General features: G+C 39.1%; 1 protein-coding gene across 1 annotated transcript in view; it reads left to right on the forward strand.

Annotated features, from left to right (window-relative positions):
• LOC140235525 (3'-5' exoribonuclease HELZ2-like) overlaps positions 1–22,284 on the forward strand; it is a 74,376-nt gene that overhangs the window by 16,262 nt on the left and 35,830 nt on the right. The window contains exons 5-17 of the mRNA XM_072315548.1: positions 100–172; positions 852–997; positions 2,473–2,655; positions 4,901–5,181; positions 6,998–7,169; positions 8,093–8,911; positions 9,865–10,162; positions 12,688–12,982; positions 13,410–13,611; positions 15,333–15,473; positions 16,976–17,177; positions 18,801–18,963; positions 21,457–21,609. Coding sequence (XP_072171649.1) covers positions 100–172; positions 852–997; positions 2,473–2,655; positions 4,901–5,181; positions 6,998–7,169; positions 8,093–8,911; positions 9,865–10,162; positions 12,688–12,982; positions 13,410–13,611; positions 15,333–15,473; positions 16,976–17,177; positions 18,801–18,963; positions 21,457–21,609 — 3,128 coding nt within the window. The remainder of the gene's footprint in view (positions 1–99; positions 173–851; positions 998–2,472; positions 2,656–4,900; positions 5,182–6,997; positions 7,170–8,092; positions 8,912–9,864; positions 10,163–12,687; positions 12,983–13,409; positions 13,612–15,332; positions 15,474–16,975; positions 17,178–18,800; positions 18,964–21,456; positions 21,610–22,284) is intronic.

Raw genomic sequence — 22,284 nt, forward strand, 5'->3', positions numbered from 1 at the left:
CCTAAACGATTTAAAGGAAAAAATAAATCTGCTAACTTAATCACCTTAGTAAACCAGCCAATTGAAACTTTTAATCACTAATTTCTTTCACCCCTCTAGGCAAATGGACATACAGAAAGGCCAGATTGTTGCGTGCGTTTCCTTCAGATTGCCAAATGCAGTGTACAAAACGGTGAGTCATCCCTGTTGAAACCTACTACACAAGTGTTGTGCTCTGAGAAAATATGGGTACAAATACCAAATTCAAACATTTTGCATGTGTCATTAACTATCACATGATACAGTACATGTCATATTTACATGTAGGTCCTTGAATCAGTGTTGGGTGTGCATTCTGAGGTATTGTTCATTCAGTGTGGTGGCATACTCAGCTGCTGTTCTGAATGTGTGTTTGCAATCATAGCAGTTAGTCTGGTCAATGTTTTGGTATGATTGTACAAGTCACTCAAGCCAATAACTAGAACAAACCAAGGCTGAGATGCCTTCCAAGGAACTTGCTACAGAATGGAAGATGGTTGTTTTGTAGTGATGTACATCTATGCAGGCAGGTCCTTGTAAAGTGACTGTAGCACCAGTCATGTAAGATTACAGACTTGGGAGGAGGAAGAGAACATTGAGAGAACATGGGGAAGAGGAAGAGAGAGGGAAAAGAGGAAGAGGGTGAAGGAAAGGGAAGAAGAGATGAGGTTATGAAGAAGCAAAGAAGAGGGGCATGAGAAAAGGAAGGATCAGAATGCTATCCTCTAGCTGGAGAGAGATCAGTTTAAAGTGTGGAGTCTTTAGACTGGAAAAGTTAAGTTGTGTCGAGTCACTGTCAACATTTGCTTTGTTTTTGTTTTTTCTCTGTGCAGTGTCATGGGAATGTGACGAACGGCAGACTCTCACGTCTGTCATTGAATTTAAACGTGCACTCCTGAGTAAGCCTCCTTCCGAGAGGGTGGCAGCCAAACTGCGAGAATGTTACCATCAGCTTCTGAGACTGGCTCCAAGACAAATGGTACCATACGACTTCGTCATTGATACGAGAGACACATAGAAGAGTCTACAGTATACGCCATATATTTTACAAGTCAAAATTTTCGCAAATCGGGACTTCCTGACAACTTCGCGAGTGGTTAAATTTGCGATCATGGAGTCCTATACTGAACGGAGAAATGTATACGCGTACGTCACATTCATATCGGCATTTAAGTCAATATTTTCACGTGTTTTTAATTTCGCGAATAGCAGCTGACTAGCGAAATTCGCGAAAATAAAAACCTCACGAAATATTCGGCGTATACAGTATTTGACTCATCTACTCATGACATTTTTTTTTCCTTCTACCTCTTGGTTCAAAGTGGTTGGTTAGAACTGGCATCATACTTGAAGCTTTGTTATTAAGATGTTTTTGTCCCATTATTTAGGGGAATTTAGGATACCTGGGCCCCATTTCATAAAAGATGTTAGGATAGCAACTCTTGCTGGAATGGCAACTTTCAATGGCAACAGCCAATCAGGAAGCTGGATTCTTCTCGTTGCTATGACAGTTTCCATTCCAGCAAGAGTTGCTATCATATCACTTTTTTATGAAATGGGTTCCAGAAGTCAGGAGTTTTCATGTGAAAGTTTGTGGAAGAATGCAGGTAGCAACCATTCAGATGTAATTATGAGAACTAATGAACATTCATTTTGCTGTACTCATTCATTACTGAGAAGTTGTGACTTTATCAAATTCTGCTGGAATGTGACTTGGGCGTATGTGTTGAGTGTATCAAAAGAATGTTACCACAAGAGTGTTTTAACAGAAGGGTTGTCTAGGTAATGTCAGGGGACTGTTGGGTAACTACATGTACCCTGAGGTAGAATTTGGCAAAAGTTATCGCTACAATGTCCAAGCAACATTTTACAGGACTGTTTTAAAAGGCAAGGTAAAAAGAGATTGCCCGGATGTTGTTGCACTAACTCTGGTTTGAAACACTCTGTTAAACAGGGACTAAATTGCAATTTTCATACCTTAACTTGCCTATCTGATTGTTTGAATTGTCTCTGTCATAGAGTGAAAGTGAAGAAGTTCAAATATAATTTCGTTCCAAAAATTCACAGCATCAGCAGTCATTGTCACATTATCTCTGAATTAAACTGGTGTATGCATATCAAGTTTGCAACTGAAGTTGACTTATTATGTACATGTACTGGTAGTTGCTACAAACTCGGTGTAAGCATGTGTAATGACTGTAAGTTAACCATTTGTCTTATGTACAAGTCAATCATCAAGTAAGTTAATGACAAATTTTCATTCTCCCAGATGCATTGACTTTGGCAAGGTTTTTGTATACAACATAAAAGTGATGTACAATGGGCACCCTTTCAATTAAACGAACAGCAAAAGTAGATGGTCTGCAAATTTGTACTTTGTGATGAATGGAACAGGATTGTGTGTATGATGTTTGCTTTGCACTGTATATTGATTTTTGCTGGCCTCCCCTTCAGCAAGTTGTGCTTCAGTATTTCAACGTTTGGAGTGCCAGCCAGCTGAGGCAGGTGTTAGATGAGGAGCTGGAGCAAAATGCATCCATCATCCAATCCACCAGAAATGCCTCCACCAACTCTAATGACATTGACATGGATTGGATCGCCCAGGAACATATGAAGACAGGGACAAAACGGAAGCAGGTATTAGTTAATCTGTGGACTTGTGCTCTCTTCCACCCATCATACATTCTGATTAAAGATAGAAACATTTATCTTGTCCACATTGATGGATCTTTTTCATTTCCGTATGCAAATTTAATTCATTCTAGACTCTTTGCAGTCCAATAACGTACTTTAAGTCAGTTTGGAGCACTGTTGTATTGTGGATAAGTCTCTGGACTTTCAGTCAAGAGATTCCTAGTTCAAATCCTGCCACTTGTTTTTCTATACATTATTGGACAATACATTTAGGTATGATCTCCCTCTTCACTCAGATGTAAAAATGGGAGCCTAACAAGATTACAATTGTAGGGTGATAATGATTACAGGGCCCTCTGGAAGAGCTGCCTAAACACCAAATATGCTACCCTGGATAACTATCACTGTCTCGTCATATCATTCTATTCATGATATAGACACAAAACATGTAGAAGTTGAAGATCAATTGAAGGGAGAAGTGGAAAAGGAGAGAGGGAAAAGTAAAGAAAGCAAAGATATAAGTATTTGGAAGTTTCTGTGGTGTAGATAAAAAGAGTCATGTTAACCCGTTGAGGACGAATCCCGAGTATACTCGAGCAAGTGTCTATGGGAAATGCGTGTTATAGCCAAATCAAACCGTCCTCAACGGGTTAAGAATCATGATAGAGTGTGTGAATGACTCTAGCCTTGGTGAATACTAAGTAGGATATTGAAGTGGCAAGCTGTCATATGTGCACATATATATGCAGACAAGAGGCACGCACACACACACACACACACACACACACACACACACACACACACACACACTTACACTTACACACATGTGCACAGGTACCAGACATGGACAAAATTTGGTGTGCTGTACTGCAGCAACAGGTAATTTCCAGACCCAACTTTTCTTTTTGTTCAGAATTTGAATGATGGTGGTCTATCTATATATTTGCCTCTATTGTTGAACAATTTAAGCTTTATGATAACAAAAAGTTGCGAAGGTCTCTTTAAAAGGACATGAATTTGCTATAATGTATATCAGTAACATGCAATGAAAAAAATATTCCTGTTAAAAATGAATTTTGATATTGTCTGGTCTGTTGAAGCAATGTATGTTTAAAATAGAGCACCTTGCTTCATGTCACCTTCTGTTCTTTGTGTCTTTGTGTACTTTTGTGTATGTGGTAAATACATTTGTTGGTATATACACAGTCAGCTTCTGGTTCTCAAGGGGGAAACATTTGTTTGCATGTGTGTGCCTGCGTGTGTAGGCCTATGCATGCATCATGCATGCAAATGCCTTCAAGTATGTACAGTAGATCAGAGGTGATCAGAGGTGCCTTTGAACAGCCACCAAACTCTGGTGGACCATCTTTTCTTGCCCAGTGACCCAGCAACCCAAGTATGCATATTAACTTGCCCTTAGCGTTACTGTGCAAAGTTCCGTGGTCAGCACATCCGCTGATGTGCTCTCTTTTTGAATGGTCAAAGGTTATTAACCCTTTGAGGATGAGTCCCGAGTATACTCGGGCAAGCGTCTATGGGAAATGCGTGTTGTAGCAAAATCATACCCTCCTCAATAGGTTTAAAAAAAAAAGAAAGACATTATCATGCAGTGACTAGGGATGATGTATTCCTCTCAGTTCTTACTTTAACGTCATAATGTAAGGGATTGTTGCACTGTTTCAGTCTAGTTGGGTTGCTCATTTTGCTTTAAGGCTAAGTTTAATAAGGGATTAATTGTAATGCCTGCAAAGTCACGTGGCAAGTGACAGGCTAGTGTATGATAACAAAGAGTTTTTAAAGTATATATTTGTAGGATGCAGGGTTCCATGTTCTGATAAATACAGTGTATGTCAGCCTTTGTGTTAAATGATGGTTGTAAGAATTTTGTCAGAATATTTCAAATATACATGTAGGTCCTATAAGTCCTGAGGTGTGAATAATTAAGATGAGGAACATGCTGGATTAGTCCCTGTTTCTTATGAAAAGGAAGCTTACGTACATTGTAATTAACCGTGATGCAGATGCTGTAGAACTGTCACATGATGAATGAATGTATTCTATTGCCAATATTTGCATGTGTGTGTGAATGAGTTCATGTTTTTGCAAGTATGTTAATGTATGTAGTATGTTCATTTTCTTTCAAGGAGTTATTGGAGACAGACTGAATATTCAAACAAAGCAGCTTCATAGTGCAACTTTATATTGTCCATGTCTATACATTATGTATATGCATGTTATATCTTGTCAGAAGAAAAGCAAGCCAGGTCGCCGAGGATCATCATTCAGTCAAGCTGGGTCCACAGACACGGGCCAAAATGCCAGTGCGAGGAGAGACAGTGACCCATCCCTGTCTTTGACTTCCTCACCTTGTGATCAGAGGCAGCCAGGCAGTGCAGGACAGTCCTCTCAGGATTTGGGGCAGCCTCTGTCGCGAGTCTCCAGGAAATGGCTGGAGCAGAATCGATTCCGCCTCGCCTGCAAGACCTGCTATACCCTAAAGAGGAACCAAGATGGCGTCAATTGCTACAGGTGAGACGGCAGTTCAGCTCTGATCTCTGGCTCACAAACAGCTGATGAGCACTGGGAATCTGTGGACTGTCTCTTTTTCACAGAGAAACTGTTAGCATATATACGGGATGGAGATTTACTCTGTTTGTATGCCTCCGCCACGAAGTGGTGCCGGAGGCATTATGTTTTTGGGTTGTCCTTCCGTCCGTCCGTAATGAATTTTGTGGACAGCGTAACTAAAAAACCTTTTGAGGTATCCTAATGAAACTTGGCATGTATGTGTATTAGGGGGTGAAGTTGTGCCTATCAACTTTTGGGCGCACATGCTCAAGGTCAAAGGTCAAAAGGTCAAGGTCAAATGCATAAAATTCACTATTTCCACCATATCTATGCAATGCCTGAAGATATTTTCTTGAAACTTAGTGTATACATGTATTACCCAATTAAGATTCTCTGGTGAAAGTTTGGGGTCATGAGGTCAAAGGTCAAATGGTCAAGTAAAAATATTAAAATTTCACTTTTTTCTCTGTACCTTGGAAATTGTTCAAGGTATCCTCATGGAACATAGTGTATATACATGTACTGACTGGCAGTGATTATCTAGAGAATTTAGGGTTCATTGGGTCAAAGGTCAGGGGTCAAAGGTCAAGGGCAACACGTCAAAATGTTACTATTTCGCTCATATTTATTCAATGCCAGCAGGATTAATTTTTTTTTACACTTGGTCTATGCATGTATAACCCAATACAGACTCTCTTGGAAGTTTCTTTTTTTTTTTCTTTTTTTTTGCCTCAAAGGTCAAAAGGTCAAAGATCAAGTAAAAGTGCTGAACTATCTTTTTCCTCCATATCTCGGGAGTGGCTCAGGTTACGTGTATCTTGAAACTTACTACTACATATTTATGCATGTTCTGCCTGACAGTGATTATCTTATGAATTTTAGGGTCAAAGGCCAGATGAAAATGGTAACAATTTTTTACTATTCAATTCAGAAATTGCACTTTTTCTCCATGCCTTGAAAATTACTCAATGCATAAACTTATGAATGGGTCAAAGTCAAGTTAAAGTCCTAAAATTCCAAAATACATGCTCTCCTATTCATCCAATTAGACCTAGGTCAAGGAAGGTGAACATTCAACACATTTGTGACAACCTTGTTATTTTAATTATTTTGCCAATTTTGTGGAAATGTAATCACACATTGTCCACATGTACTATAGACCTATAAAGGGGAATCATGCATTATGGCGGAGGCATACCAGTCGCCATAGCGACATTTCTAGTTCTTTTTATTTCTTTCCAAAGCATCGATTAAGACCTTGTCTAATATTATGAGTGCAATTAGTGTAATCATTGCAGATGGTACATTACATCTGGGTATTTGTAACTGCTGTAAAAGGGGATCTGCTGACAGCAAAGAATAGACTGAAAAAAGCCTCAGAAGTTGCAAATCAATTGCAAAGTGAAAAATGCATTCAGTCATGTATTCAAAAAGGGGCTAGTTCATGGTTCTAAAACGAAACTTCTTTGAAGAGAAATTTGACATTGACGTACACATTGGAAAAGTATGACAGGGTCAAGTCAAGTGGAATATTACACCCGTTGTACATGGCACACTGATAGGTAAATGGTTGGATAAACTGCTCTGTTTTATATGTTAAAATGATAGTCTGTCATTAAGCACATTATTAGTACTGTATAGAAAGAGAAAAACTGAGGAAGAAGAGGAAGAGAATAAAAGGACAAAGAAGAATCCATTAAGGAAGGTGAGTAAGGAGAAGCAGCTACTAGTGCTTGGGATATTGTTTGATGCCATGTATCTTTTCATTGCTCCTCAGCCTGAATCTCAACCCAGCTCATGGACCCAAGTGTGGGAAAGACCTACTGCTCTGTCAGCTGGAGGAAAATGGTCCCTCAGCAGATTCCAGTCCTGTGTATGGACTTGTGCGCCCTCGCCCAAAGCGTGCAGAAGAATTGCTTTGTAACAAGTTCCCGAAGGGCAAATGCCAGGTAGAGCTATTTCACACTGGTCAATTGTTAAGGATGATAGTCGAAAATGATGTTTCTAATGATGTTAACTTTATGAATAGTTTGTGAGACACATTTATAGTACTGGTACTGTAAAAATAGTCTCTTTGCATGCAATTACTTTGTGTGAGAAGAGAGAAAAATAGTGCAGCAAAGATGTAAAATGACCAACAGTATCGAAAGAAGAAATACAGAGTCATTACCAAAGATATGGTTGCTGTCATATATTGGAATTGTGTTGAAAGGCATTGTGATGTGGTGTGACTTTCCGTACATGCTTTGTAACCAAGTGTCTGAAGTTTCATGCGAATATTTGATGAGTAGATTCTCTTGTTTTGAAGCAGAGATTGTTACATTTGATACCTTGTACATTAATATCTTAAGTTTCAGACATGTCATATTAGGAGATTTTCTTATCTTGAAGCAGGAATATAATTATTAGGATGCCTTTATACTTAACTATAGTCACTTAGAAAGAAACAGTTAAAAGTGAATGTTTCTAGTTGTAAAAGGTCTAGGTACAATTAACGCAAGTTGTTCCAGAATATTACTTGTGCAATACCGCCATGCTCTTCACTTTGAAACTATATCTTGTCCATATTCATCCCATTCTCAGTGTGGGAAGGTGATTAAATGCGTGATGTCTTTCAGAAAGTTTTGTTGATATTACTCCAGTTCCTCCCTACTTTTTTGGGTCCTGTCTCAGTTTGTGTGCTTCTGTGCACCTCTTCATGTTTCTGTAACTAATATCCTGTCAGTTATAAAATCAGAGATAACAAGTGAATTTCATGTATTGAGTACATGAGATACGCCTCTTTGAAATTTGTAGATCAGAATTACATGGAATATTTCAGGATGTTTGTGGCATCGTTGTAGCATATTTTTTCCTCTTTCTTACTTTCCAGGTAGAGGATTGCCGCTACAGTCATAGCAGGATTGAGCTAGATGTCTGGCGTGCTGAACACCAAGGAACTTTTGATCGAGCAGAGGTAATGGAATATCTCATGCACCACCCTTCCAGCATGGCGACAGCTTTCTCTTCAGGTGTCCTGTCTGGTACAGCCAAAGCCCAAGGAGGTATCAGACAGAATAAAACAAAAACAGGAGGGCAGCAAAAGCTAGACCCAGCAAAGATGGAGGCAGTCAGGGAGGTGCTAGAGAAAATTGGTGGGGAGATTCTAGTTCTTTGTGCAAAGTGTTACGACGATAGGCCTCGTAGAATCAGCCAGCCGACGGCTTCGAATCCACAAATCTGTGAATATAATAAAGACCACTCCATAGCTGCTGGGCAGTATTTGGTCCATTCCTGTGGTGGAGCGTACCTCAAGGTCAGGGAGTGTCCTTTCCGGCACCAGACCAAAAAAATCCCTCTCTGCTGGCACATTAACGAGACCTTTGGATGTCGGCTGGGTGACAAGTGCTCTTTTGCACACAGTCTGGCTGAGTCTGAGTTGTGGGCACTCCAGCTGTCCCATGGCATCAGAATGGAAGAATTGTGGCCCATCTGTTCTGAACTGAAGAATGGAGCTCATCACAATGAAGGCTCAGCGTTGGGACCTCTCGGCATCCAAGGAGCAAGTGCTAAGCCCCAAGGTTCATTGACAAGTGACAGGAAAAGCAGGAAGCAGCCCCAGATTGCATCTGCAACTCGAGCCACCTTGGCCCCATCCTGTGATGCTACGCAAAGCTTCCGGGAATACCCTCCATTTTCTCATACCATCAAGGTACGAAATATGCGGTAGAATTAGAAATTCAGGTGATCATGATTGGAGCAAAAACTCAATTGATGCAGCCAAGTGCAGTTTTAGTCATCCAAACAGTAGTATTATTTTGTGAAATAATCTGCAAAGCCCACTAACATTCTTAGCAGGTCTGAAATATGCTGTATAAAAAATAGCTTTTATTGTTATTATTCACTGATAATATTTCATCTGGAGTTTTCTTGACTAGTACAACTTCACAGACTGCAGTAGACAAAGTTATGATCTACCCAGGGCCCGAAATAAGATTTTTGAAGGTCAAGACCATTTTAAAAGGGCACTTCAGCTTGAGGCAAAGTGGCATTAGATACCCCAAAATTTCAAGGGGCATCAAGGCCATTTGAGAGGGCAATAAGGCCACTTTTAAAGGGCAGCTAAGTCTGGTCGAAAGGGCACCCAGGCCACTAAAAAAAAGAGAAAAGATGAATAGTAGTGCAATGTAAGGCACTTCGGTACCAGAAACTAGCGATACCGCTAGGTTATAGTTTCTGGTAAGTCTGAATAAATTCATTGGCCTTTAGATATGTGTGACATGATGGAGAAATAATGACCAAGAGAAAAGGGGCATGATGGCTGATAGAAAAAGGGCACACCTTTGACCACAGGGTACGACGGCCAAAAGGGCAGGTAAATTTATGACCTTGAGAATATAATTTTTCATGGGGGCATCACGGCCAACCAAAGAGATATCAACGGCGATGGCCATCAATAGCCGTCAATGAATTCGAGCCCTGGATGTTCCACATTTACTGTAGTATTTGCAATGTATGCATGCACTATCATTAAGCTATCAACGTATTGACAAATAAATATATAAATATTTAGTACCGGTAGCTTTATTTTTTATGCTGATTTGTAGATTCTAGATATTCCTTTGTTTGTGATGATGTTTGTTTCTTTCTCTTTCTGCCTCCAAGGTTGTGTGCGGATCGTGTTTTGATTCCAGTGACATTCAGATGCAAGATCCAAAGAAAAAATCCTACTGCTCAGGAAAAGAGAGACATGCATGGGGTCAGTACACTGTCAGAGTGGTTTGGGCCTCATCCCAGGGAAAATGGCTTCGTATCTTCCCTAGACCACTTCAGCTGAGACCAGAAATCAACCTTAAAATTTGCTGGCAGAACAAATCATGCAAGCGTGTGTTTGGCAAACAGTGTCTTTTCCCTCACTTCTGGGAAGAATTGGAGCTGTGGGATTACCAAAAGAAATACAAAGGTAACAGACTGCCTGTTGATTCCTGCATTTATACTGATGCGTGGTACAATTACTTAATGCTGTGAATATCAAGCTAAAACATAACTATACACAGCCCAGTCGCTGTAGGTAGCGACAGGGCTGTACAGTCGGGACCACCAACCACGAAGAGAGTTCAACGATCGCATGCGATCACTTTGAATTTTGATACTTTAGATCATTTTTTTGTCACCACAAACTCATCTAATAAAATCTTCAATAATGAGACGAAGTTTTTAGGCATTACTATAGATGACAAGTTGAACTGGAATCTGCATATTGCCAATGTTGTGACTTCTGTAGCACGCGGAGTTGGAATATTGTACAAACTCAGACCATACATATCAAGCTCTACGTTGTTCACCATTTATAATTCCCTTATTCTGCCTTATATTTCTTACTGCAATATCGTTTGGGCTTGTCAGAAGACTAAACTCAACTCACTGCTTCTCCTTCAGAAAAAAGCTGCACACCAGAATTGTCAATCTTGTATACCCTTAAATCACTTTGATGTAGAGTTTCCCTGTCCTTATTTCTTCCTCTCTTTTTTTTCTCTTTCTTTCTCTCTCCTCTCATTTCCCTATCTATGAATCAATTGAATGCGCATAATACATTTTTTGTATGATGTTTATGTACATAATATGTGTACGTTATCCATACTGGACGTCCCAGTCAAGCTTTACATAGCTTATGACGATTCACACAAAATGTATAATAACATGTCTCATGTACAAACTATGTACATATTTGTGAATAATGTATGTATATGCATTTTGTGAATAAATCAAATCAAAATCAAAATCTATGCTGTCAATATTTAAATTCACATTATGCAACTTACCGAAATTGATGATTATATCCAGCATGTCCAAACGGTACATCGTCTTTCACGCCAGGCCAATTTGAATACGTGATGTGAATGCCCTTTCAAAAGGTCACGCATAAGATCTCTCCGCAGCAGACGACGTTGGGCAGTACGCCATACGATATAGGTGCTGTAATACGTTCTCAACGCACACGCCGCGCTTGCTTTGGAGCACTTCCGGTCACGCATGCGTATAATTCGCATAGATGAAGGCGCCATTTTTAATTCTGCGACAATGAACCCCGACGGTCGGGAATTGCGCCAGAAATTGTCTTTTTTTTTTGTTCCACGGACTTATAGCGAGGGCTCTCTATGGACCCGGTGTGGCGAACAATGCTTCTGTAATACAAGCATGCATTTAACGTGAATAACGTATACTGTTTTTAGAAGAAACGTATAAATTTTCCTAAATTTTGTAGTTGTGTTGAGGTTCCCCACTTTGAAGCTGCATGCCTCGACTGTCGGACGCTGTATTTGCACAGCGTACTAAAAGCGTCTGGACGGGCTAGCTAAAACAGAAACAGAACAACAACTTGTGGAACTCCAAAACCACTGTACTGATTATATGAATACAAGTCCGTGTTTGTAGTTGTCTCATAGTGCCATACAAAAAGATTGTGTGTTGGAATTAGAGCTCACATTTTGGTATCCTACCTATTCCAGAAAATAAGGGAACCAGGACTGATAAACCGGCAGATGTTCAGCTGCTGCCATTTCAATAAATTTTCAGAGAGCTTTGTTGAGCTTGAATGAGAATAATAACAGGTTTATGCTGAAATGGCACAGTTGACTGTTAGTACTTGTTCACTCATTCGTCCGAAGCAGTTGCCCCATTTAGCAAAGGATTTTGCAAAGCCCACAAATGCATAAGTTGTGTCCAGAAACAGACATCAAAAACTCATTAAGGCATATTGAAGTAGGTGCAGATTATTATATCTCTGTAGTGATTACAGCACTAAATTTTGTAGCTGAGTTTGGAGGGGTTGATATACTCCTGTTGTTTGTCCACAAAAAATTCATTCAAAGGCTTGGTATTTGATATCATTCTTTCAGGATGTATGGCAGTGATTTCTGCAAACTAAGTTTCTATTCGTGTTATTAGGGTTTCAAAAATCAAATATATTTTTGTTGTTCATTTCTTGTAATGTGATGTGCACGGACGATTCTAGCCTATAATCTAGGCAGAGGATGCAACTATTGCCTTTGCTGTAACACTAAACATCTGATGCTGTGAGGCTATGAACAATGACAGCATCCACCACCTATATCCACTCTTCTTGCTTTAGTCATTGCTTTCTTATTATCGACTGTGAATCAACAGTTTTTTGTATGAAAACTGCCACCATTTCAAAATTGACAATTAGAAAACAGCAAGACAAGTGGAAATAGGCGGAGGATGCTTCGCACGCATCCACTGTTCGTAGTCTCGCTGCATCAAATGCATCACTTGGCAAAGACAATAGTCTCGCCACATCAGACCTTTAGCGTAACAACAAAGACGATTATTGATAGCTGCATCCACTTTCTAGATTATAGGCTAGGAAGATTTAAGATCAAATGAAACTTCGTTGATATATGGCAGCTTTGTGCATATTTTTTTCATGCCTTGCTATTACAAACTAAATCCCACTTGCTCCTTCAGTGAAATCAATTGAGCTGGTCATTGCCAAGCAACAACAATCTCGGACTGCATCGCCCCAGGTAGGGAGCATCCCTTCAACATCAACACCAACACCAACTCCAACACCAGACTCTACAGCAGCACCAGCATGCAAGTACCACTGCCCCTACTGCCGGTTCTCTACCTCAAATCAGATGCAGTATGAGGATCACCGCCAATCTCCTGGGCACAAGGCCAGGATTCTTTCAGACTCTGACCGCATCTGGAAATACCGCAGCCCACCCCATGCAGATGGTCGCTACAAGATGTGCAGGGAGTAAGTTGTTGCTATTTCCACTCATACATATATGTCAGAGAGTACTGGCCATTGAACTCCTTAAAAGTCACTTTGAAATTACTTGACCATATTGCTACATGTAATCAACATTAATATGAATATTTGTTAGCTGTTATCAGGGTGATGAAAATATAGCTGGTGTGAGAGTGAAGTACATACCTCTAAGTATTTTTGAGCATGAAGTACACTTCACCATGGACAGTATGTTCATATGTGGCCTTAAACAAATTCAACAGTATCAGAATGGGTATGTGGCGCAAGATATATTTTTGAGTTGTAAGTGAATGGTGACATACATATTGTAACTGTAGGACCAAATGAGGAAACAACTGAAGACAAATGATTATGAGGAAATTAACAGATCAAGACATGAGTACTATGTCATACAAATGCTATATCTTTCTAGAAATGAAATGGGTCAGTGTGAGTTCTCTGGAACAGATGGCGACAACAATGACTGCAAGTTTGCTCACAGTGTAGAGGAACTGGATGAATGGAGGGAACGCCATGACTATCTGATCATGAAACTTGACAAGGCTCGTGAGATGAAGCTCTTTTCTTGGCTGGATGACCTTGCACATGACGTCCAAGTAGATGAAGAGAATGCAGTAAGTCCAGGCACTTTATAATCTCAAAGTAATGAGCCTTTATTCATTTTCAGATAAATGTATCATCGGAATAACTAACCTTCTTTCATTTTCAGATTAACAAACCTTATTTCATTTTCGGACCAACGAACCAAATGAACCTTTGGAATAAGAAACTGTAATAGGAGTCACATGACTATTTAAAGATGGCTTCTTAAAGATGCCCATGAGAAGCCATGTTAGATTGTCAAAAGTCTTACATAACTTCTTTAGGGTAGTAGGTAAATGACTCGCACAACTATTGCTTTTGTTTCGTACAGTTTGATTTACATACAGGGGAAACTCGATATAACAAGATGGTCGGGACCGAGTCGTTTTCCTCGCTATAGCCGATATCTTGTTATATCAGTAGGCATAAAAGAATGCATAAAATAAAGACATTAATTTGCACATGTGAGACTACCCATCATCTTTCAATCAATACTGATAACTTGGTCATGTGTGTGAGGGAATTACTCACCTTTATGGGTGAGAAGATTTTTTTTGCTAATGAAATCCAATATCAAGAATGTTTTTCTTATCAGTAATTGTAGATGTTTGAATTTTTAAATTCATATAGCTTGCGATTGTGTCAAGATCGTCTGTGGATTGGTATATGGTTATGGTATGGGTGTGTGTTGTGTATGGAAAGCTTGAATAATGGTCTGCACAATGCTGTGTGTGTATGTGACACATTCTGTATGTACATTATGACTGCGTGTGTGTGAAGATGGGGAATTCCCTATGTAGAAAGCCAATCACAGCATCAGATTGCCTTACACCTCCTAAACATCATGATGATGTCATGTTAAACATACTGCCGTCCCACCACATTTTCTGCATGTATCAGTGCGCGCGCACACACACATACATGTACAACATGCGGTGCTAGCTGGAGTGCACTGAAGAAAATATGTGTGTACAAGACAGTTTTTGGCGCATCGATCGAGCTGTACAATCTCGGAACATGATAGCACAGGCGAAGTAAAGCTTTGCCCGAGGACATTTTGCTTTACCTCGCTATAACAGGTTTGATTGGCTATGTTTTTCTTTGTTTGGAAATCACAAAATTTATCTTGTTATAGCAGTTATTTCATTATAGCCAATCTCGCTACAAGAGTAGCATTTTACATAGACTTGTGTGGAAGGAAATTTGGAACCGGGAAAATTTCCTCGTAATAACTGATATCTCGTTTTAGCAGTGTTCATTATACAGAGTTCCCCCTGTATCTGCAAACATTCATCAGGGGGATTCATGTTAAACGTTATTGTGAAGTTGTCCACTGTTAATTTTCAAAACTCATATTGAGACTCTGCGAGATATGATGTGAATGATATTGAGGTTATTTTCCATCTTTTAGCACAGCTCCATCAATGGAAATTAAGGAAATTGAGATTGAAGTTAATTTGTGATAGAACAGTTTGTTTCAGTTGTCCGTATCAAGGGGATGTAATCAAGTATTATTTGGAAGAAATAAAAAAAGTGCAAATCATACCCTATGTGTTAGTCATCATCCTGGATTTATGATAAATCATGAGAATATTCTGCATCTGTAGAACTTTGTAAAGCATGACTTGCTTTTCTAAGCGTCGGGAGTTTTAATTTCATTGAGAACTCATACCATTACCAAACATATTTAAGATTGACTTGATTGTACAAACTAATACTCTGTGATACCTTTTAAATGCTCTTTGATAATCAGGTGACTGAGGATATGTATGGCATGGAGTTAGAAGTAAACAATGACTTCAGCCAGACATGTGTCATACCAGAAAAGGAGAACAGTCTGAAGACTCGGCACCAAAAAGAAATACAATGGGATATCATCCTTCATGCTCCTGAGGTGACGACAATGCCTGACTTATAATTTGCCTTTGTCCATTCAAACTTTCTTTTTATGCCTCCGCCAACGAAGTGGCCGGAGGCATTATGTTATCGGGTCGTCCGTCCATCCGTCCGTCCGTCCGTCCGTATGTTACTACGTACGTCCGTCCGTCCCGTTTTGTTTTTGTCGATATCTCAAGAACCGTGTGGTGGTTTTACATCAAACTTGGTATGAGGGTTTATCCTTGGGGGATAATACTTTGTGTGGATTTTAGGGTCACAGGGTCAAAGGTCAGAGGTCACAGGTTATTTTGTGAAAAAAAATTGAAATTTCATGTTTTTCTCCATATCTCGCAAATGGTTCAAGGTATCTTCATGGAACTTAGTATATATGCTTGTACCGATGGGCAGTGATTATCTAGGGAAGTTGGGGGTCAGGGGTCAGAGGTCAGGGGGTCAAAGGTCAAGGTCAACTCCTCAAAATATCACTACTTTCCTTATATTTATGCAATGCCTAAAGGTTTTTTTTTTTTTTTTTAACTTGATGTATACATGTATTACCCAATATATATTCTGTGGGAAGTTTCTTGCCAAAAGGTCAAAGGTCATGTGAAAGTGCTGTATTGCACTTTTTCCTCCATATCTCAAAAGTAACTCAGGTATCATCATGAAACGTACATATTTATGCATGTTCAACCTAACAGTGATTCTCTTTGGAACTTTGAGGTCAAAGGTCAAAGGCCAGGTTTCGATAATGCTATTTTCCCATTTGATACTGAAATTATATTTTTTCTCAATACCTTGAAACTAAATGCATAAACTTATAAAAGGGCCAAAAGTCAAGTAAAAATCATCAGTTCCCCAAATACCTGCACTCTGACATTTTAATCATTCATCCAGTTGAACCTAGTTCTAGGAAAGTGAACATTCAGCACATTTGTGTCAAACCGGTCGTTTTAATATTTTACAAATTGTGTGAAACTGTCATCACACATTCTCAAGACATTGTACTATAGACCTATTAGGAGAACCATGAATTATTGCGGAGGCATATCAGTCGCCATAGCGATATATCTAGTTTTCTCTTTTTTTGTGTGTAGATACAGCTGTAGAGTGGGCATATATCTCTTGGAGTGTCATAAAAATTGCTGTGTTCTTGCAGGTCAGGTGTGATATGATTATGTACTATATAATATGGTACAGTGGTTCGTATTATATGCTCTTTACATTTACTGCCCTTCCCTGTCTTGACAATGATTAACTATGTGAATTTGTCCTGCAGTGGCCTTGACTGATAATGAAAATGACAACCCACAAAATTTGATTCATGTGGCTTGGTGCAGAGAAATTGTGCATTGACCTCTCCTTTTGACAGCAGCTGCTCCTCTTATATCTCAGCCATTTATATATTTCCAACATCATTGTGCAGCATCTGTGTAAGCTATGAAAAAAAAGAATGAGCAAATGCGTGGAATCCTCATGGATGTTTATCTTTCATGATCATTTGATCACATTGAGCAGAAACGGCTGAAACGAGTTGGACTGCTGTACGACCAGCATCGTTCACAGTTCTTCCTCTCAGACCCAGAGTATGAGAACCAGCCACAGAGCTGTCCCGGCCGTCTACTGGAAAGCGAGACAGATTCCCAGGATTACCGACTGAAAGTGATCTTCTCATCATCACGCTGTGGCCTGTTTTGCCAGTGGCTTGTCTTTGACTTTGGTAAGTCTCATTGGTTTCTGCCAAAAATTTTCAATTCATGTTTTTTAATTACTATTCTCCTTTCGATTTAAAAATTCTTTTGTGAAGGGAAACTTTACTCCATGTTTAAGGTAACTAATAGATATGATAATAATTAAAACATTGCAAAGTTTTCAATCAGGAAAAGAATATATGTGACCACCCAGCTCAAAAAACAACAATTTGGCCAAAATAGATTTCAACTTTTCTACATAGTTTAAAAGAGTAAACTGTAGCTTTAATAAAATGATATACTTGTTTAAAGTGGACCATCCCACCCATTGAAAAAGTGTTGAATTAAGAGAGGGTGAAGAGGTGCACTTCATAGAAATGGGGGGGGGGGGGAGGATTCAAAGATAAAAGTAACTCAGACATGCTATATGGAAATATCAGTGAAAACATTTTCTGCATTTTACTGTGAAAGCATGAACATGTAAAAAAAAAAAAGTCCAGAAAAACTGCTCATTTCTTGATTTTGGTTTTATTCATGCTGCCAAATTTTGACAGTATGTAGAGGAAATATTACTCTCCCTGGCAAGACAAATTTAAACATTTGAGTTGGTCAACGTAAATGACTATTTTGGTCCTTTACAGGAAATCTGAATCTCTGACTTTTATGTGGGTTTTTAGCTGGGCAGTCACGTATGAAAGTTATAAATCTTAGTTTACGTTATTACATGCTTTCATAGAAAAGAGAAATTACTGGCAATGACATGTTCAAATTGAATGTGGCAATGATATTCATGGCCTAGAAATTTGCATTGTGTAGTTAATGAAACAAAAAGTTTGTCGGTTATTAATTAAGTCATGTAACCCCTACCCCTCAAAATGTATTAATTGATGAGTCGTTTTTACTGTTGAATAAATTGATGCAACGGATATGGTACTTTGTTCCTTTTAGAATCATACCAACTGAGCAAATTTGATAAGAGTAATGCTCTGGTCAATAGGAAACATTTGAAGCAATCACTTTAATCACATTGTGTAATTTCTGAATTTGCAGTTATTGCAAGTATTGGTATGTGAGGACAGATTTTGAGCTCCCAATTTCCATAATATTTGTCACTTTTTCTCCAGTTAAGTAAGGTAGACACATCAAGACTTGCTGTTTCTATGTGTGATTTAACTCTATTCATGAGAATCAATGAGAATATGAAGAGAAATTCCTTTGAAATTCATTGAAATAAATTATGTGTCTTCAAGAGAGTATAGTTGCAGAGAACTTTCAGTGTACAAAGAGCTAATAAATTATGACGTTCTCTAGGGAGACAAACTTGCACAGGTTTGTCTGTGTCAGATCATTATGTTATTGATGGATGGGGCTTTGTTGCTGACCTTTGAACTTAGCATGTGTTTGCAGACCCTGACAGATATATGTATGAAGTAGACAGAATTCTACTGCAGTGTCAAGGGATTTGATAGAATGGATGTTTACCTCTGAGTAAGAGAAATGCTCATTAAAATGCTGCATTGTAAAACATTAATCATTCCCATTGTAGCACCTCCAATATTGTGGAAGTCACAGTTGTAGGTATTCCATCCACTACCAGATGTAGATGGTGTTGTGCAAAATACTGACAGGCCTCTTTCCATGATTGTATACAGATGAGAGACCCTGCCTTGTTGTCAAGCTTTCTGTGAACATGGGAACTGAAACTGAGCTCAAGCAGCTAGAGTTTATTCACCAAGAAGTGGCAGTTAGTGAACTATGGAGTGAAACCAACTGCAACATCATTAGGAGTGCTCCCCCAGATTCCTGGACCAAGGGGTAAGGATGTATTTGGTTTCCACTCAAAGGGTGCCGGAGGCATTTTTGAGTCGTCTGTCCCAACTATTCATGTGCCCAAGATCCTAGATGTAGTTCTCACAATTTGAAGAAAATTCTGTGGTGTTTTTCTTTGGTTTGTTTGTTACCTCTGCGGGAGGAGGCTATGTTTTCGTTACCATTGGTTTGTTTGTTTGTTTGTTTCTTTGTTAGTTTGTTTATGTGCAAAATAACTCAAAAAGTGGTGAACGGATTCGGATGCAACTAGCAAGAAAGTTTTAGAATGATACAAGTAACAGATGATTAAAGTTTGGTAGTGATCCGAGAATTTTTGGGGAATTTAAAGAGGACTTTTGACATTTTGGCAGGTAGGGTCAATGAACTAGGGAGTTCAAGCTGCACGTATTTGAGGTTTGCATGCACGCACTAAAGTGCGTGCTCTAGTTTTTGCCAAGGTAATGCGCGCCGCACAGCTGAGGGTTTTTGACGTAACAAAAGGTTCCTACTGTATATTTGGAAATTGGGCGACTTTCGGCACACAATGCTATAAGTCCGTATGGGTGAAAATCACTGATATCTCTATGGAAAAACAAGACCAGTGGTGGAAATGAGCTGTATACTTGGCGGAGGTCTGTGCTTTCAGAGTGCTTCTCTAGTTTGTTTTGCTAGTGGGACCAAGTATGAATTGTATGTTACATAAATTGTAGATGCAGTCGAGTAGATTTTGGATACAACTGTCAAAGATGCAAGGTCATTAAACTTGGGCTATCCAGCCATCAACTTAATAACATGATGTGATGTGGTACACATAGGAAGGATAAAAACAGTAGACATTTGTATGCTTTGAGTGGAAGAGGTCAAAGTACAAAGTAAAAGGTTGCTATTTTGACTGAAAATTTCACTTTTACAACGGCATTGGTAACAATTATGTATGCAAATGGGATCAAGCGATTATGTCATCACTCTCCATGTTTCACATTAACATGCACAGAAATCTTCACTAATTTCCTTTCTAATAATGAAATCAATGGGAAAAAATGACACATTGCATCAAATGATTGTAGAGTTGTAACTGTTCAAAGTACTAATGTCTTTTGTGGGGTAAGGTGTTGTACATTCTAAATTATCAACTCCAAAATGCTTTCCATATTTTTCGTTACAAAACTATTTTTAGATTGGTAAGGTGATGACACAATCCCTTTTCTAGGAAGCTCACCAGGGGGGCGTTTCATGAAGGAACTTGTCGGATAAAATATCTGACAAGTCAATTATATCCGACAAGTTTTGAGAAATTCTTTAGTGTGATTGGCTGATTTCTCTGAACTTGTCGGATATAATTGACTTGTCGGACATTTTATCCGACAAGTTCCTTCATGAAACGCCCCCCAGGAGGTCCGTTTTGTTATTAAAAGTTAAAGTCACATAAGAGACATTTTTGCTCATAAGATGCACTTGTGAGGGATGTCATGAAATGGATTTTACTTCCCTTTGAAAGTGTCTCGTAGCTTTGGCCATTCTGAGATTTAAAAGGATGTAGGTTGGTCAAGATGGGGGATTCAGACTTTAACTATTTGTGAGATAATGTTAGATGCCTCTTTTTTAGGAAATATTGCAAAGCATGCAATTCTTACAGGAATTCAAAGTTTATCTAATGATTTTGGTTTTGAAATGACTGAGGTATCAAAACTATACCATACCTTTGAGTAAAGACTTTTATTTGATGTCTTCATGAAATGGGCCCCTGATCCAAATGACTGAAAGGAGCTGTTATGATCACTCACTGTCTGGTGTCTGTTGCATGTCATACGTCATGCGTCATCCCTTGTGTGCTGTGCGTAATCTTTATCATTTTTTGTTTAATACACTGGTCTCTGGCTGTTGACCAAACTTGCCATTTTGTATAAATGTTAGTGGTTCCCCCAGGGGACCCATAATTCAGAGCCCAAATTACAGGTACTGCAAAATAATTGATTTTCTCATTTGTAACAGTTTTAGCTTCCTTTCGAGATCAGAGAGTTGAATATGGGCTAAATTTGGAATGAATCATCTGTGGATTGAAGGGGAGGGAATCATAATTATTTTACACAAGTGATGGCAATGCCCAAGATCAAAGAGGGGGCCCCTAGAGTGAGGCCCAAATGGCCCAGCGAGCTACATGTAGTAAGCATTTTTATATCTTCTTTTTAAAAGCTGTGTCTGGACTTTAGTAAACATCAAAGCAGGAGGAAATTAAACTTGGTATGAATTAATGTTGGTGTCCCCTTTTGGCATGTGCAGGGTACAATTACCCAAAATTGGGATGGTATTGCCAAAGGGTATTGTATTCGATGTCAAAACAGGCAATGAATAGGCATATTTTGCATGTAAATACAATGAAAGATAGGCCAAAAGAGCAGTTTTTAGTCTCATGTACATTTTACAACAGGAATATACAACTCGTACCTAAATATACCCTTAAGCATGTGCATACGCTCACATAAGCTTGTGTTCCGCCAGGTTGATGGAGAAGTATCCCAGCCCAGCAGCATCAGAGCTACAGTCACGAGATGGTGACCTGGATGTGCTTCGCCTAAACAGAGAAAACTACAAGGTTTTCATGCACAGGATGCTAGAGCTAGAAGAAAGAGAATGCATGGATAGTCTCTCAAGGCAAGTATGGAATGCTCACATCTCTCGATGCGGATGATTGTTAAGCCTCTGCCACAAAGTTTCATCAGAGACATGCATGTATGTTTTCTGGCTGTCCATTCGTCCGTAATTGACTTTGTGGTCCACATAACTTAAGAACCATTTGAGGTGTCCAAATGGAACTTGGCATGCATGTGTGTGAGTGGATGAAGCTGTACTTATCACCTTATGGACGCACATGCTTGACCTCAAAGGTCTAGGTTAAGGGTGAAATTTTTGACTTTCACAATATCCTCTATATCTCGGCAATGTTTGAAACCAATTTTTTTTTTCATGAAACTTTGTGCATATTTGTGTTAAACCATATAAAGAATCTGTGTGGAAAGTTTTGGGCACAAGGTCAAAGATCAATTGAAAATGTTAAATTCCTCTTTTTATCTTGTTTCAATTATTTTATTTTCTGACAATGATTCACTGAGAAGTTTTGGGTCTTGAGGTCAAAGGTCAGGGTAAAGTGCTACAGTTACATTTACAATGTACATTACCAGTTGCCATAGAGATATTTCTAGTTACTCATGTTATCAGCTGGCCAATTCCAAAATGTGAAGAGAATGGGGGTGGAGATGAAAGATGTTCTCTGTGTGATAAGTGAGGAAGAAACTAGATCTGCCATTTACCTTATGCTACATATTAAGG

The sequence above is a fragment of the Diadema setosum genome, chromosome 11 (assembly GCF_964275005.1).
Source record: "Diadema setosum chromosome 11, eeDiaSeto1, whole genome shotgun sequence".
NCBI classification, from domain to species: Eukaryota; Metazoa; Echinodermata; class Echinoidea; order Diadematoida; family Diadematidae; genus Diadema; species Diadema setosum.